At 35.1% G+C, this 15,725-nt stretch overlaps 1 protein-coding gene across 1 annotated transcript in view; it reads right to left on the bottom strand.

The window, feature by feature from the left end:
• Positions 1 to 15,725, bottom strand: part of eIF1A (eukaryotic translation initiation factor 1A) — an 87,143-nt gene that overhangs the window by 12,778 nt on the left and 58,640 nt on the right. Inside the window, exon 4 of the mRNA XM_090408898.1 lies at positions 15,197 to 15,329. Within this exon, the coding sequence (XP_090265024.1) occupies positions 15,197 to 15,329 (133 nt within the window). The remainder of the gene's footprint in view (positions 1 to 15,196; positions 15,330 to 15,725) is intronic.

Genomic DNA, 15,725 nt, shown 5'->3' with positions numbered 1-15,725 from the left:
CCGGTTTCAACCTTTTTTGAGGTCTCCTCAGTGAGTAGCTAGACCCTAAATACCAAGGTTTTAGTAATACAAAGCCTTATCAACTTTACCTATATAAGTTGCAACAAGGTGTATTAAGTTTTAATAAAAATCTCTGGAGGAGATATTGATGGGAATAAATTTTTAACTTGGGTATATTGTATATTAGGATAACCAAGCAATTTTATATGCTTGGTTATTTTAGCTCCTAATCCCAAGTATGCAAACAATTAAGTTTGCGCCTGAAACAAAGTTCAAGTCTAAAGATGGTACAACACCTGTGCAACTCATTGTAAAGGTGGGTAAAGCTCTGATCACTATTCTTAGTATTTTCCCATAATGTAAAGCACATCTCACTAGAAGATGTATACTGCAATGCATTATGGGTGGGGTCACTACCCAGACCGGTTTCAACCTTTTTTGAGGTCTCCTCAGTGAGACTTTAGACTTGAACTTTGTTTCAGGCGCAAACTTAATTGTTTGCATACTTGGGATTAGGAGCTAAAATAACCAAGCATATAAAATTGCTTGGTTATCCTAATATACAATATACCCAAGTTAAAAATTTATTCCCATATATATATATATATATATATATATTTTTTTTTTTAAACAAATCTCTATTGCATATCCATTTCATTGTTATATGATATGCGAAGTAATTTGAAAAATTTCTGTGTATATATATATATATATATATATATATATATATTTTTTTTTTTATGTGGTTTCCACCCACAAAAGGTTATTAATAAACCTATAGTGCATTTGTACCATTTGTGGGCTAAAATACATTTACAAGCATTCAATATTTCTATTCTGCCTTATGACTGCTACCCTAATAGCATTGGACAGCAATAATAAACATTATACTCCTGTCAGCAAACCCTTTTGTTTGCTGACAGGAGTATAATGCTGACAGGAGTCCAGACTCAAACTGCTAATATCCATGTGTCCTACGATGAACTGGAAAGAAAGATTGTTGAATCAAGAGAAATTTCTCTAGATTCCTCTCATATCAATAACAGCCTAAGTTACAATCTCTCGGACGCACACGTTGCTTCTGTTCAGTACTGGCGCACTCGCGACAGCGCGTAGTATTCGTTTGTATGGAACTCATACTTGCATTTTTTCAAACATGCTACTGTTTTTCACTTGTTCTGTTAGTACAATGTTAAGTCTCTGTAGTTTTTTATATACTTCTTTGAGTATGATACCTGATGATGTTCTTGTAACGAAACTAGTAAACTAGTAGTATCTTGTTAAATATATCTTGTCATCTTTTCTCTCGGTAATAGTCATTAAACTTATTTTATAATATTCCAACCGAGTTAAAATGAATTGTCAAAATATATATATACATATATATATATACACACATGCATTAGTAGGGACACAATCATCTTTGTAATAAAGTGTTTACATAAAATTAAATCTGTACTGACAAATTTATTATTACTTTTAATGATTATTATTATTACGTAATGCCTACAAATAATCCAAGATTCACTGCAAAAGTACACTCCAATTCAATCATTAAGATACTGAAATATATTAAAATGACTATTCTAGTTTAGGTAATTGAAAATGAAATAAAAAGATGTATAAAAATAACATTATGTTGATAAAAAAAATTGTGTTAAAATGATATTCGACTGTAAAAAGAATATAGCAGCACTGCCTTGTAGTTTCATTATCAATTCATTACACCATCATATCATTACCATGGAGATTGAAAAAAGATAAGTTATTCTTTTTAGACATCCTTCTCATCTGCTCATCTTCAGGTATTCTGACAACAATTTACAGAAAACCCACTTTTACTGGATGTTACATTTTCAAACAATCTGTTCATCATCTTATCAAAAAGCAGGAATAATAAAATGTTTAATTCGACAAGATAGAACTAATTACTCAACTCCTCACAAATTACAGAAAGAACTTTCCACTATCAAACATTACATGAAATTAAAGGGCTTCTCTGAAAAGGCTACAACACAACATCTGTTCAATTCCTACAATCCAATCCAGAACAACAAAGATCATCGAGTTGCAAAATTCTATATATTTCTGGAATTTCAGAGCCAATTTCAAGAATTCTGAAGAAATATGATTTAACAGCCACTTATATCCCTATTAATAAAAAATCCAGCCACTTCCCCTCTTCTAAAAGATAAACGCTCAACTATGTCACTTCCTGGTGTATATATAGTTCGTGTAACTGCAATCTGCTGGACTTTGGACAACCAGATGCTCTATAGAAAAAAGAATAGAAGGACATCAATCGTACATTCTTCACAACAAATCCGATAAGTCTGGATTGGTGCAACACAGGATAGAGACAAGCCATAACATTCTCTGGCCCAGGACTCACCTTCTACACAGATGTCGCTATAAATTCGAATGCCTATTCAAAGAAAGTGCTGATGACTTACTTCAAGGCCCTAACTTAAATCGAAATGATTGCCTATCCTTGTCAAAAATATGAGAAATTTTAATCCGGATAACACACTAAGTTCTCAATTGAGACCTTCTAATTCTTACATTAGAAGGTCTGAATTACAGTCTAAAGTTATCTTTAATTAAATTTAGAAATTAAGATTGTTATATGAAATTGTTAATTGATACCTATAATTTATTCATCACTCTGATGAAATTTACCTCTCTTTAGTGCTTAGCAATCAAGTGGCTCGTTCTACTTTTGAATGATTAATTGTTTGTATTCCTCCTTGTAAAAACTGTTCCTATCAAGCCAGTGATAATAGTCTGTTAATTTCAGACTGAAATATTTGGCAAATATTAAAATATTCTTGTGCTAACATGTTGATAATTCTTCATTTCATGTCACAAGTGTCTCTCAAGAATAGATACTGTTTAAACGTGATAATGATCTGATAAGGGAAGTGATGAATCCACAGTCCCTTACTGGAAGCTGAAGTAGCATGTCTGGATACCACTACTGGGATTCTGGTACTCTTATCTAACCTGGTTGGGTGAGTGGACACTGCCTCTGCTTTCCAGACAACAGCATGTATATCTGATTTTACTGTGGCATGGATATCAAAAGGCTGGGTGGGTGGAAATTTTCTTCATGCAGTTATTACTGTTTGGAATTACAGCTAAAATAACTAATGCTGGGAAGCTTAAGGGTCAAAGCTGTATAACTGAGAAGAGACCTCCACATAGCCTTTAAAGGAATGCAGGGCTTCTGACCTAATGTCCAATCCTCACCTTCTCGTGGTGCACCCTGTTGGGTATCTACATGGATACTGAACTAACGATGATGGGCTGGCAAATTGGGATTTAGCTGACCAAATTGTATTCTTCTTGCCTTAAACCAATATACAAAATAATGGTACAACATGACAAAATTTCATACCTGCTGGGGAATTGCCCAGTTAAACAAGGCCCCCGTTGTTTTCGCCAGGGAACCAGGGCGAACAGCGAAAAGTCAGCTACTGGAACAAATCTGAAAACACACCTCAAATCAACATCACAAGAGTTAAAGATCGGTACTGTCAACATAAGAGGCCTGAATAGCAAAGAAATGGAGCTAGATGAGGAATTAGAAAAGTACCACATCGACATAATAGGGGTGACTGAAACAAAAAAGACAAACAACTGGTTAGATCTTTCTGAGCAATAAATACAAAATGTTATATTCAGGCAATAACAATCAAGGAAAACAAGAAGTAGCCATAGTATTCAACACAAAATATGAGGGTAATCTTCTTGAATGGCAAGCAGTCTCAAGTACAGTTATGCGGGCAAATATCAGAATGGGGAATTGGACAATGAGACTTATTTGTGCCTATGGTATCACAGAAGGTTCCACTAAGGCAGAAGTAAAGGAATTTTTTGATGATTTAGAGAAAGCAACTGACACAATGAAAAAAGGAAAAGTTTGTCCTTGTTGGGGATTTAAATAGCAAAGTAGAATATGATTGTCAGACATACAAAAATATTTTGGGAAAATTTGGAGAAAAAGAGCAAAGCTAATAATAATGGCAAATACCTGTTGGATTTCAGCTCAGGACATGGACTGGTTATTACTAACGCCATGTTCCAACATAAAAATGTGCACAACTTCATATGGAGAGAAGAGGCAAGGAATAAGAAAAGGTTCATTGACTAAGTTATTGTTGATAGTGATGTTTTCTCCCTGATGCAGGACACCAGAGTGTATACAGAGGATTTGAAATTGGAAGTGATCACTATTTAGTCTTGAGCAAGATAAAATTGAATTTCATATTGAAAAGAATAACATGTAACAAAGTTTTAAAGCGAATAAAAGTTGAGCAGCTCTCAGATGTGAACTGTAGACTAAAATACACAAAGATCATTGAAGACAAAATGAGTTTCGGAACAGGAACCAAACCTTGGAGATTCAGTGGCAAGCCTTGAAGAAAACCCTAATTGATTCAGCCAGAGAGGCATGTGGTGAGGTTGTCTGTAAGGATAGAAAAATCACAACTCCATGGTGGACACAGGAAATTAAAGAGACAGTCAAGGAAAAGAAGAAAGCATATCAAAAGTTCCTGTCAAATAAGTCAGCTTGTGCTCTTAGAGAATATAGTGACGAATGTAAGAAAGTTAAACACTGTGTAAAACTAGCTAAACAAAACTCATGAGAGGACTTTGGCAAGAACATAGACAATAAATATCAAGAGGTGGTAAGTTATTCTGGAGGTTGTTGAAGAAGCTTAGAAATGGAGGAGAGAGTACTGTAAAAGGAGTTAGAGATGAAAAAGGTGACATGAAAATGGGAGAAAAAGATATCCTTGAAGTATGGAGTAATTACTACAAAATATTGCTAAATGAAACAAGCAGTGACAGCACAACAGTAAAAAACACTCAACAGGCATGCAGTCAGAAATACATATTCATACTTGAAGAAGAAAAGCTATTAAAGGCTTGAAATGTGGAGAGGCAGGAGGAGTAGATGATATTCTACCAGAAATGCTGAAGTATGGTGGTATAAGAGTCTTACAGTGGCTGCACTGCACAGTTCAGAAGGCCTGGACAGAGGAACGAATTCCTGATGATTGGAGTAGGGCTCTAATAGTACCCATATACAAAAAGGGAAATAAAACTGAATGTGAGAATTACAGAGGTATTTCCCTACTGAGTGTTCCTGGCAAGATTTATGCAAGTATACTCGGGAAACGGTTGAGAAGATTTGTAGAAGAAAAGCTTGGTGAAGAACAAGCTGGATTCAGGCCAAACAGCGGCTGTCAGGATCAGATCTTCACTTTACAACAAATAGTTCAGAAATCATGGGAATATAACAAAGATCTGTATTTAAGTTTTGACGATCTGGAAAAGGCATATGACAAGGTACCAAGAGAGAAGCTATTCAGTACACCAGAGTTATATGGAGTCAATGGGGCATTATATCAAGCAATACTTAAATTGAAGTACAGAAAGATGGTTTAATGTTAAATCTGGTGTGAGACAAGGATGTACATTATCCCCTCTGTTATTCATTATCTATATGGATCACATTATGAAGGAAAGTGGTATTAAACATGATATCAGAATTGGAGATGTTAATGTCAGCTCTTTGCTTTATGCGGATGATGCTATACTTCTAAATAGATCCACTACAAGTTTGCAAGATTCCCTTACTAAATTGAATAACTGTTGTAATAGATACAGTATGAAGGTCAGCAATAAAATGACAAAGACAATAAAAATAGGTAGAATCGTTGAAAATGTCAGCTGTGTTGTGAACGGAGAACCTGTGGAACAAGTAAAACATTTCAGTTACTTAGGCATGATTTTTAGTGAAGATGGTAAACTATATATGGAAATAGACAACAGAATCAACAAAGCTGGTATGGTAGGAAGTCAACTGAATAAATTCATATGGAATAAGAGAGAAATTAGTTGGACCACTAGTCGAATTAGTGTTTGACTAGTGTTAGTCAAACACTAAATGAATGAGAGTCTTGAGAAAGATTATCTCAATATATTCTGATAATCTATCTGAATATATTGAGATATATTCTGATAGATTATCAGAATATATCTTAATATATTCTATTGAGATATATTCTCAATAGAATATATTGAGAATATATCTCAATATATTCTCAATATATTGAGAATATATCTCAATATATATTGAGATATATTCTCAATTATATTGAGAATATAATTGAGAATATATCTTAATTATATTCTCAATTATTAGGAGGTGTGAACAGATGGAATCAATGGCAATATCAATATTAAAAACAAGGATATTAGAGAACTTGACAGTCAGCATCCGGGAATGCGTTAGCAGAGCTAATCTTAGATGGTATGGTCACTTAAACAGAATGGGCGAGGAAAGATTAGCAAAACAAGTGTTCTCTGCCAGGTTGGAAGCAAAATGACCCAGAGGAAGACCAAGATATAGGTTTATTGATACGGTACAAAGTGCCTTAGACGATAGAAATATAAGATCTGATAATGTTGGAGTCTTGACAAGTAACAGACTGATTTGGAGGAAAATTGTAGATAGGAAGTTAGTAATGATGTAAATTTTTCATGTAGTACTATCATATCCTGTACACCTCTTGAGGGTACATGTCAGGAATTTGATAATGATGATGATAACTAAGTCTGTGAGTCCAGTAACAATATCAACTGAGCTCTTCAACCAGTATGAGAATGCTACCATACATTTTTTTTTTTCCCTCCTGTGAGAATTATGACAGAAATGAGTTTTACTAGCATTGAAATGAACATAGTTATCACAATCTATAAGCCTCCATAACTTAGTTAGCTGAGCTGAAAACAATAATGCTCTTTAGTTGAAAAGAATTGACTTCAAATCCTATCTAGATGCAAAGAACCTTTAGAATAGCTTTTCAACTGAAAGTTCAGTTAGCCAGTCTCATATGGAGATGGCAGAGTTTTTCCCTCTGGGAAACTAGTTTTTCATCTCATAAGAAATAAACCGAACTGAGAACACATGCAATTTAATAGAAAAATGGGGTATACAAGGTAGAATTAACTTCCCCATCAGATCATTAATTGGATCTCTAGGAAGAAAAGTTTCTTGGCTGTGAAAAACCATTTAGGCTAACATGCAAGGGGCAAATGGTGATAATGTAATCAGAATCCTACTTAAGAACTAAATTTAGAGTTGTAGAAGTTTATACTCAAAACGTTGTGTTGATTTCTGTAGTGCATCATCATCATCAAATTCCTGCCATGTACCCTCAAGGGGTGTACAGGATATGATAGTACTACATGAAAAAAAATTACATCATTACTAAGTTCCTATCTATAATTTTCCTCCAAATCAGTCTGTTACTTGTCAAGACTCCAACATTATCAGATCGTATATTTCTATCGTCTAAGGCACTTTGTACCGTATCAATCCACCTATATCTTGGTCTTCTTCTGGGTCGTTTTCCTGCCAACCTGGCAGAGAACACTTGTTTTGCTAATCTTTCTTCGCCCATTCTGTTTAAGTGACCATACCACCTGAGATTAGCTCTGCTAACGCATTCCTGGATGCTGACAATGTCAAGTTCTTTCCTAATATCCTCGTTTTTAATATGATATTGCCATTGATGCCATCTGTTCACGTCTCTAATCTTTCTCAGGACTCTCATATCTGCAGTCTCTAGTCTTTGGTCAAGTGTTTTACTTCTGACCCAGCTCTCAGATCCATAAGTTAAAACTGGTTTGAACACTGTCTTGTATACAGCTAATTTAGTGTTCCAACTAATTTCTCTCTTATTCCATATGAATTTATTCAATTGACTTCCCACCATACCAGCTTTGCTGATTCTCTTGTCTATTTCTATATTTAATTTACCATCTTCAGTAAAAATCGTGCCTAAGTAGCTGACATGTTTTTCTTGTTTCACAGGTTCTCCATTCACAACACAGTTGACATTTTCAATGATTCTGCCTATTTTCATTGTCTTTGTCATTTTATTGCTGACCTTCATACCATATCTATTACAACAGTTATTCAATTTAGTCAGAGAATCTTGCAGACTTGTAGCGGATTTATTTACAAGTATAACATCATCTGCATAAAGCAAAGAGCTGACATTAACATCTCCAATTTTGATATCATGTTTAATACCACTTTCCTTCATAATGTGATCCATATAGATAATGAATAACAGAGGGGATAATGTACATCCTCGTCTCACACCAGATTTAACATTAAACCATCTTCCTGTACTTCCTTCAATTCTAACTACTGACTTTCAACTCAAATAAAGACTAAGTATTGCTTGATATAATGTCCCATTGACACCATATAACTGTAGCGTATTCAACAGCTTCTCTCTTGGCACCTTGTCATATGCCTTTACCAAATCAACAAAACTTAAATACAGATCTTTGTTATATTCCCATGCTTTCTCGACTATTTTTCGTAAAGTGAAGATCTGATCCTGACAGCCTCTATTTGGCCTGAATTGAGCTTGTTCTTCACCAAACTTTTCTTCCACAATTCTTCACAACTGTTTCTCAAGTATACTTGCTTATATCTTGCCAGGAACACTCAGTAGGGAAATACTTCTGTAATTCTCACATTCAGTTTTATTTCCCTTTTTATATATGGGTACTGTTAGAGCTCTACTCCAATTATCGGGAATTCGTCCCTCTGTCCAGGATTTCTGAACTATGCAGTGCAGCCACTGTAAGACTCTTATACCACCATACTTCAGCATTTCTGGTCGAATATCATTTACACTTCCTGCCTTTCCACATTTCAAGCCTTTGGTGGCTTTTTCTACTTCAAGTATGGATATGTTTCCTGATTGCATGCCTGGTCAGTGTTTTTTTACCACTGTGCTGTCATCACTGCTTGTTTCATTTAGCAGCCTTTCAAAGTAATTACTCCATACTTCAAGGATATCTTTTTCTCCCATTTTCATGTCACCTTTATCATCTCTAACTCCTTTTACAATACTCTTTCCTCCATTCCTAAGCTTCTTCAACAACCTCCAGAATATTTTGCCACCTTCTTGATATTTATTTTCTATATTCTTGCCAAAGTCCTCCCATGACTTTTGTTTAGCTAGTTTTACACAGTGTTTAGCATTCTTGCATTTGTCTCTGTATTCTCTAAGAGCACAAGCTGACTTATTTGACAGGAACTTTTGATATGCTTTCTTCTTTTCCTTCACTGCCTCTTTAACTTCCTGTGTCCACCATGGAGTTCTGATTTTTTTATCCTTACAGACAAGCTCACCACATGCCTCTCTGGCAGAATCAATCAATGTTTTCTTCAGAGTTTGCCACTGAATCTCCAAGGTTTGATTCCTGTTCTCAAACTCTTCTTACATTTAAATTTCTTACAATAACATGTAAGAAAGTTTTAAAGTGAATAAAAGTTGCTGCGCAACTTTTATTCACTTTAAAACTTTCTTACATGTTATTCTTTTCAATATGAAATTTAATTTTATCCTCTTCAAGACTAAACAGTGATCACTTCCAATTTCAAATCCTTTGTACACTCTGTTGTCCTCACCATTGAGAAAACATCACTATCAACAATAACAGTCAATGAGACTTTTCTTATTCCTTGCCTCTTCTCTTGTGAATTTGCGCATATTTTTATGTTGGAACATGGTGTTAGTAATAACCAGTCCATGTCCTGAGCAGAAATCCAACAGATATTTGCCATTATTATTAGCTTTGCTCTTTTCTCCAAATTTTCCCAAAATATTTTTGTATGTCTCCCAATCATTTCCTACTCTGCTATTTAGATCCCCAACAAGGACCAACTTTTCCTTTTTCATTGTGTCAGTTGCTTTTTCTAAAGCCTCAAAAAAATTCCTCCACTTCTACCTTAGTAGAATCTTCTGTGGGACCATAGGCACAAATAAGTCTCATTGTCCAGTTTCCCATTATGATATTTGCCCACATCACTCTACTTGAAATTGCCTGCCATTCAAGAATATTAGCCTCGTATTTTGTGTTGAATACTATGGCTAATCCTTGTTTTCCTTGATTGTTATTGCCTGAATATAAAATTTTGTATTTATTGCTCAGAAAGATATCACCAGTTTTTGTCTTTTTTGTTTCAGTCACCCCTATTATGTCGATCTGGTACTTATCTAATTTCTCAACTAGCTCCATTTCTTTGCCATTCAGGCTTCTTATGTTGATAGTACCGATCTTTAACTCTGGTGATGTTAAGTTGGGGTATGTTTTCAGATTTGTCCCAGTAGCTGACTTTTCGCTGTTCGCCCTGGTTCCCTGGCAAAAACAACGGGGGCCTTGTTTAACCGGGCGATGCCCCAGCCGGCATGAAATTTTGTCATGTTGTACCATCATTTTTTATTTTGGTTTAACCAATAAGAATACAATTTGGTCGGCTAAATCCCAAATTGCCAGCCCATCCTTGTTTGTTCAGTATCCAAGTAGATACCCAACAGGGTGCACCACGAGAAGGTGAGGATTGGACATTAGGTCAGAAGCCCTGGTCGGTTCTCTGCATTCCTTTAAAGGCTATGTGGAGGTCTCCTCTCAGTTATACAGCTTTGACCCTTCAGCACCCCCTTTGTCAAAACAGAAAGAGATATGCAGTGTATTATCATCTTCAGCAGCAAACTATGGATTAGATTTGCACATGAAAGAACTGGATAAATATCCATCTACATCAAGCATAATGTGTGACAGGAGATTATGATGGCAACCCAGAGGTCACACAATGGGAGGGAATGAGGAAGTCAAAAGATTGAAGCTTGCTTAATAGACCTTTGTTCCAAATACGATCAAAAGCTTTAAGTGATATCATGAGCCACTACTTTAGATTTTTTCCCCACCTTTCCATGGCATTTGTTTAAAGGTGGATGACACAAACAAGATCTGCAGTTAAATGACTGTGGTAGAATCCATACTGACTACCATTTTTAGTTAAGAGGCTTCCAGGTAACATAAGTTGTGTTAACTGCTATTCAGTTACTTTTTTTAATGGTAAGCATTTGTCACCTTTCTTGAGAATGGATTGATATGGACTAATTTCCTACTTGCAGGACAGATACCTATGGAATAGAAGAATGATAAGGCAACAGAGAACAGGAATCAATTACGGAATATAAATCTTTAATTTCAGAAATGCCATCAGAACTAGAAGACTTTTTGATGCCCAGTTTAGATAAAATTATTCAGATCTTATTCTGGAAACAAATCAAAAGTAGCACTGAACATCACACATTTTTGACAGCAGGACAATACTAACCAAAATTATCAGTGTCATAGAGTATTAAACTGGGAGAGTAACGTTTGCTGCAAGAAACCATATAGAGGTGAAAAAGAGGTAGAAGCAAGAGTTAACAAAAGTTATGGCCAGCAGCTTTGGCAAAGGACTAAAAAGCACAACTACTATTCACGATGCAAGTTTACTACTTGTCTTTTTTCAAAATCAGTTTCAGATGTGCTGATAACTTGCTTGTAACTGTTGTTAGCTTTAGATAAAAAAAAAAGAAGACAGAGAAATTTTGATGAAAGCCAATTGAGACTTCTTGGAGAATGAAGTCCTAGTTAAGGGATGAGAATTTAAAGTGGAATGAATGCTTTCATCAATAAGCATGATGAAATTCATCAATGATTTCTGTTCTGAAATGATTGATGAATTTCAGTGCCTCATTTCCTTGAAAACAATTCAATCAAGGAAATGAGGCACTGAGTTGCTGCAGACTACAAAGTTGTACATTCCACATGAGTGGCCTGAACATTAGTTCCATCAGCTTTTTTATTTAGACTTCTCAGGTTTATAAGTCCTAGACAATGCTATCATGCAATTCACCATTGGCTATGTTTTTATTAAATGATTTTCTAAAAGATTTTAGGTACAAAAGCGCAAGTTCTAATATAAATAAGAATATTCAAATACGGAAATAGATGAAGGTCATTATGATAGGCAGACCACAATGAAATTAGTCAAAGCTAGCTATATACAAGCATGCAGAAACAATGTTGATATATTTCATGTGTAGAGACTTAAAATGCTGTGAGGACATCATGTTGGAGGCTTAATGGATTGTATACAGCACTCAGAAAGGATTAAAACAGAATTTAATTCTTCCTTAAACAGTGAAGGAAAGTGTACCATTGGGAAGGCGTGTAACTGTGTAAGAAGGGCAAACAATTGTTCTTTTCCTTTTCCATCATAAACTGGATTCTTGGATGTAGGCTGTTAAGGTAACTGAGGAAGGAGTCTAATGTGTCTGGGCCATGAGGCCAAATAGAGAACACATTATCTACATATCTTAGCCAGATAGAAGGTTTGAGAGGGGCTCCCAACTCTCTCAGTGCCTGGAGTCTATAAAGTACCTTGTTCCAGTAAACTGGCATACTTTGGACAGACAGGTAGATCAGCTACTATCTGCCTGGAGGAACATAAGTCATACATCTGCAACCACGACTATGGTCAGTCAGGCCTGGCTGACCATGTCTTTGATACAACCAACAGGATCTCATGGAAAAAACCATCATGCTCCACCACAGCAAATTCAAAAAAGAGAGACTATTCTTAGAATCAGCAGCAGCTCTCAGGAATCAACCAAATCTTAACAAATATGGTTGCATTAAGCTTCCTAAGATTTGGGAAATGCTTATCACCAGAGGTTCCACTTTACATTCCAGGCCACCTACAACCGCCCTTAGAGGGTGCTCCACCTAGTTAGGGCTTCAGTGTCACCCACGTGGCTGGACTTAGTATTGTTTGTGATTTGAATATATGTTATATTAGTTTTTTTTTTTTTTTGTAATCCCTGAAGATGTCTCATTGCCTGAGACGAAATATAGGAAGAATTAAATTCTGTTTTAATTTTTTCTGAGTGCTGTATACAATCCATTAAGCCTCCAACATGATGTTGATATATTGAACAAAGTGAGAAATAAAACCACTGAATATAAGACAGAAATCAGTGGATGCAATAATAAGAAAAATTACAAGAATGAAATGAGCAAATCAATGGAGAAACATAGAAAATAAAAACAATAGAAAGAAACTTGACATTATGAATATTCAGGAATGTATTAATGGAACTAATTAGGATAAGTCACAAATAAAACTAAAAAAAAGTGAAAGACTGGTAATTTGAAGTGAAAACGATAGAGAAAGGCCCAGAATGACCTTGATATAATTAGAACTGCATTAGAAAAGTAGAAGCTGATCAAATTAGTAGCCAAGCAAAGAACAGTCCAGAAAGGAAACTGCTGACAGGAAGCTAGTAGTAATTAATCTAATTATGAACTGTATATCCTGTACACCAATATACAGACTATTCAAGGTAGATAGATAGAGAGGTTATTGCTAAATTTCTAACAAATGAGGTGATAGAAGATTTTTACCACCTGGCATGAGACCACCACTCTGTTTATTGGTGATCTAAGTAGATTAAACTGCTGTATTTGTTCTCTAGAACGGGGTAGCTAACCCTGGACCCACAGTGCTATAGCTTTTAATAGAAATGACATAGTACCAATTATTAGATGTATTCAAAAGAATAAAGAGTAATAATGTTTATTACTGAAAATATTTTGCCAGAAATTAATAGGCCATTATCAGTGCAATGACAAAGTGAAGCTAAAAAAAGAACGTTAATCCTATTCAGACCTGAGCCAAGTACCGTAGTGCCACCATACAGGTGGTTACAAAATAAAATGAGACTGCAATCAAAGCTAGAAATAAAATTAAAATAATTTTGAAATATAATAAAATAACGTGATTAAATAACAGTATTATATCTCACCATCCTTTTTACCCTCTTTTAGCTTGAGTGTCGAGGGTTTATTAATCATCAGACTTAAAACCGTTCACAGGATAAGATGGTCAGCCCTACGCCCTGGTGTATCCTATGTCCGTAGTATTGAGTTCTCAAGGCCGATTTGCCTGCTTTGCAGGATGAAAAACTGCAGCATAAACTGGGGGGAAAAAACCCTGCTGTCCACACCCAAGACCGGCTAACTTGGTTATGGCTGAGGAAGATCCTTCAGCTCCTCACATCTCCAACGGAATCGAACCTAGGACACTCCTTCCCCAGGCAAATAGTTGTGAAGCGCCCATATGTCGTATATTTAAATATAGTCTGGTATTATATATTAAAAAAAAGGGGGGGGAGAAGGGAAGCATGCTATTGCTTGCAATTTATGAGGATGAGAAACTTCTACAAATCTTAGCAATGGATAGTCATTCTGATTTAAGTTTGGGTAGTGTAGAAATGCTTCACTCTTTAAATAACTGCTCCAACCTAAACCAGCACCAATGTAAAAGGCAAGTGCTGGACTAGAGTTTTTAGTGTCCACTCCATTCTGAGCAAGGCCAGATCTTTCAGGTTTACTGCTGTTGATATAACTGTTTTTTTTAACCAAATGCCCTGTTTATCCAAAGGTGCACTCACATTGAACCTGATAAACACAACGGTGGGGAAGGGGTATTTAATTTTTTCTGAATGGTAACCAGGAAAAGATTTTGCCAACAGGGAAGAATGTAGGCACTATAAACTATTCATTTCAAGATCTTTGCAACTGCTCCCGAGATGCCTGTGATGTATGGTATAGGGACTTGCAATACAGGTTCAGAGTTCGTTTGTGTCTAAGATGGATGCATTTAAACTTCCTTGAGGGTACTTTGTTATTTTATTGTATTTGAAAATTATTTTAGTTTCAGTTTTAGCTTTATTTGCAATCTCATTTTATTCTGTAACCACCCATATGGTGGAACTCCAGCATGTGGCTCAGCTCTGTAAATAAGATTAACATTCTTTTTTCTAGTTTTACCTTGCAGTTATGCTGATGCACCGATGATGGCCCATTAATTTCTAGCTAAAATACTTGCAATAGTAGAAATTAATCTTTATTCTTTTGAACTGAAGTTCTATAAGGTTTACAACCCCCTTTCAGAAACAGAATTTTTAAAACAAATTAAGACTTGCATGTGTCTGATCATCCTCTAGTAGGAATTATAATTAATCCAGTGTAGTTTTAACAAATGCTGATTGCCGATAATTGGTGCATCTTCTATAGTAAACTCAGAATTATAAAATTTTATTAATTATGTATTATAATAGAAAATTTTAGCTAAAAAAAATTAAAAATAACCTTTCCATTTTAAAAATTTTGGGCAAACTTACATGCCTGTAATTCTAAAAATTACAAATTCAAAATACATATAAATTTACTCAATAAATTAACATTTTTGTCTCACCATGTTCAGGCAATTCACCATAAGACTTCAGATTTCGAGCTTCATCGGGATTATATTTCAGAATAACGTCTGCTTTGGCATCTTGATAATCTCTCAAGCCAACAAGAATAATGTCACCTTGGTTAATCCATACCTGGTACAAAATTTACAAAGTTTAGCTTTTCAAAATATTGTCATTTGTTGTGACAGTCAACTCTCTATAGCCAACAAACTAACTTAGTAACAAATTATTGAAATTTGCTAACCAAAGTTACACAGGCACAATGCCATGCTAAAGAAAATTCTATATGACTATCCCCTATAATACTATTTCTGTCATCCCTATACTAACAGTTTGCTAGTGATTGAATAACGTGTACTAAGGATTTTTTCGCAATGTATTAAAAATAAAAACAACATTCTAAGACTATTTTCCAGTGGTGTTTATTTCATTACTATCTTTTCACTCACGCCAACTTTACAGCGTCTTCATTTTTATTCATAAATTACATTTTATGATTCTTCGGGTTTAACATTAATAATTATGATA

The sequence above is a fragment of the Typopeltis vanoorti genome, chromosome 19 (genome assembly GCF_054136105.1).
Source record: "Typopeltis vanoorti isolate ZY-2024b chromosome 19, IOZ_Tvanoo_1.0, whole genome shotgun sequence".
NCBI lineage: Eukaryota > Metazoa > Arthropoda > Arachnida > Uropygi > Thelyphonidae > Typopeltis > Typopeltis vanoorti.
Note: the sequence above shows the minus strand (reverse complement) of the source record. Positions and strands in the feature narration are given on the sequence as shown.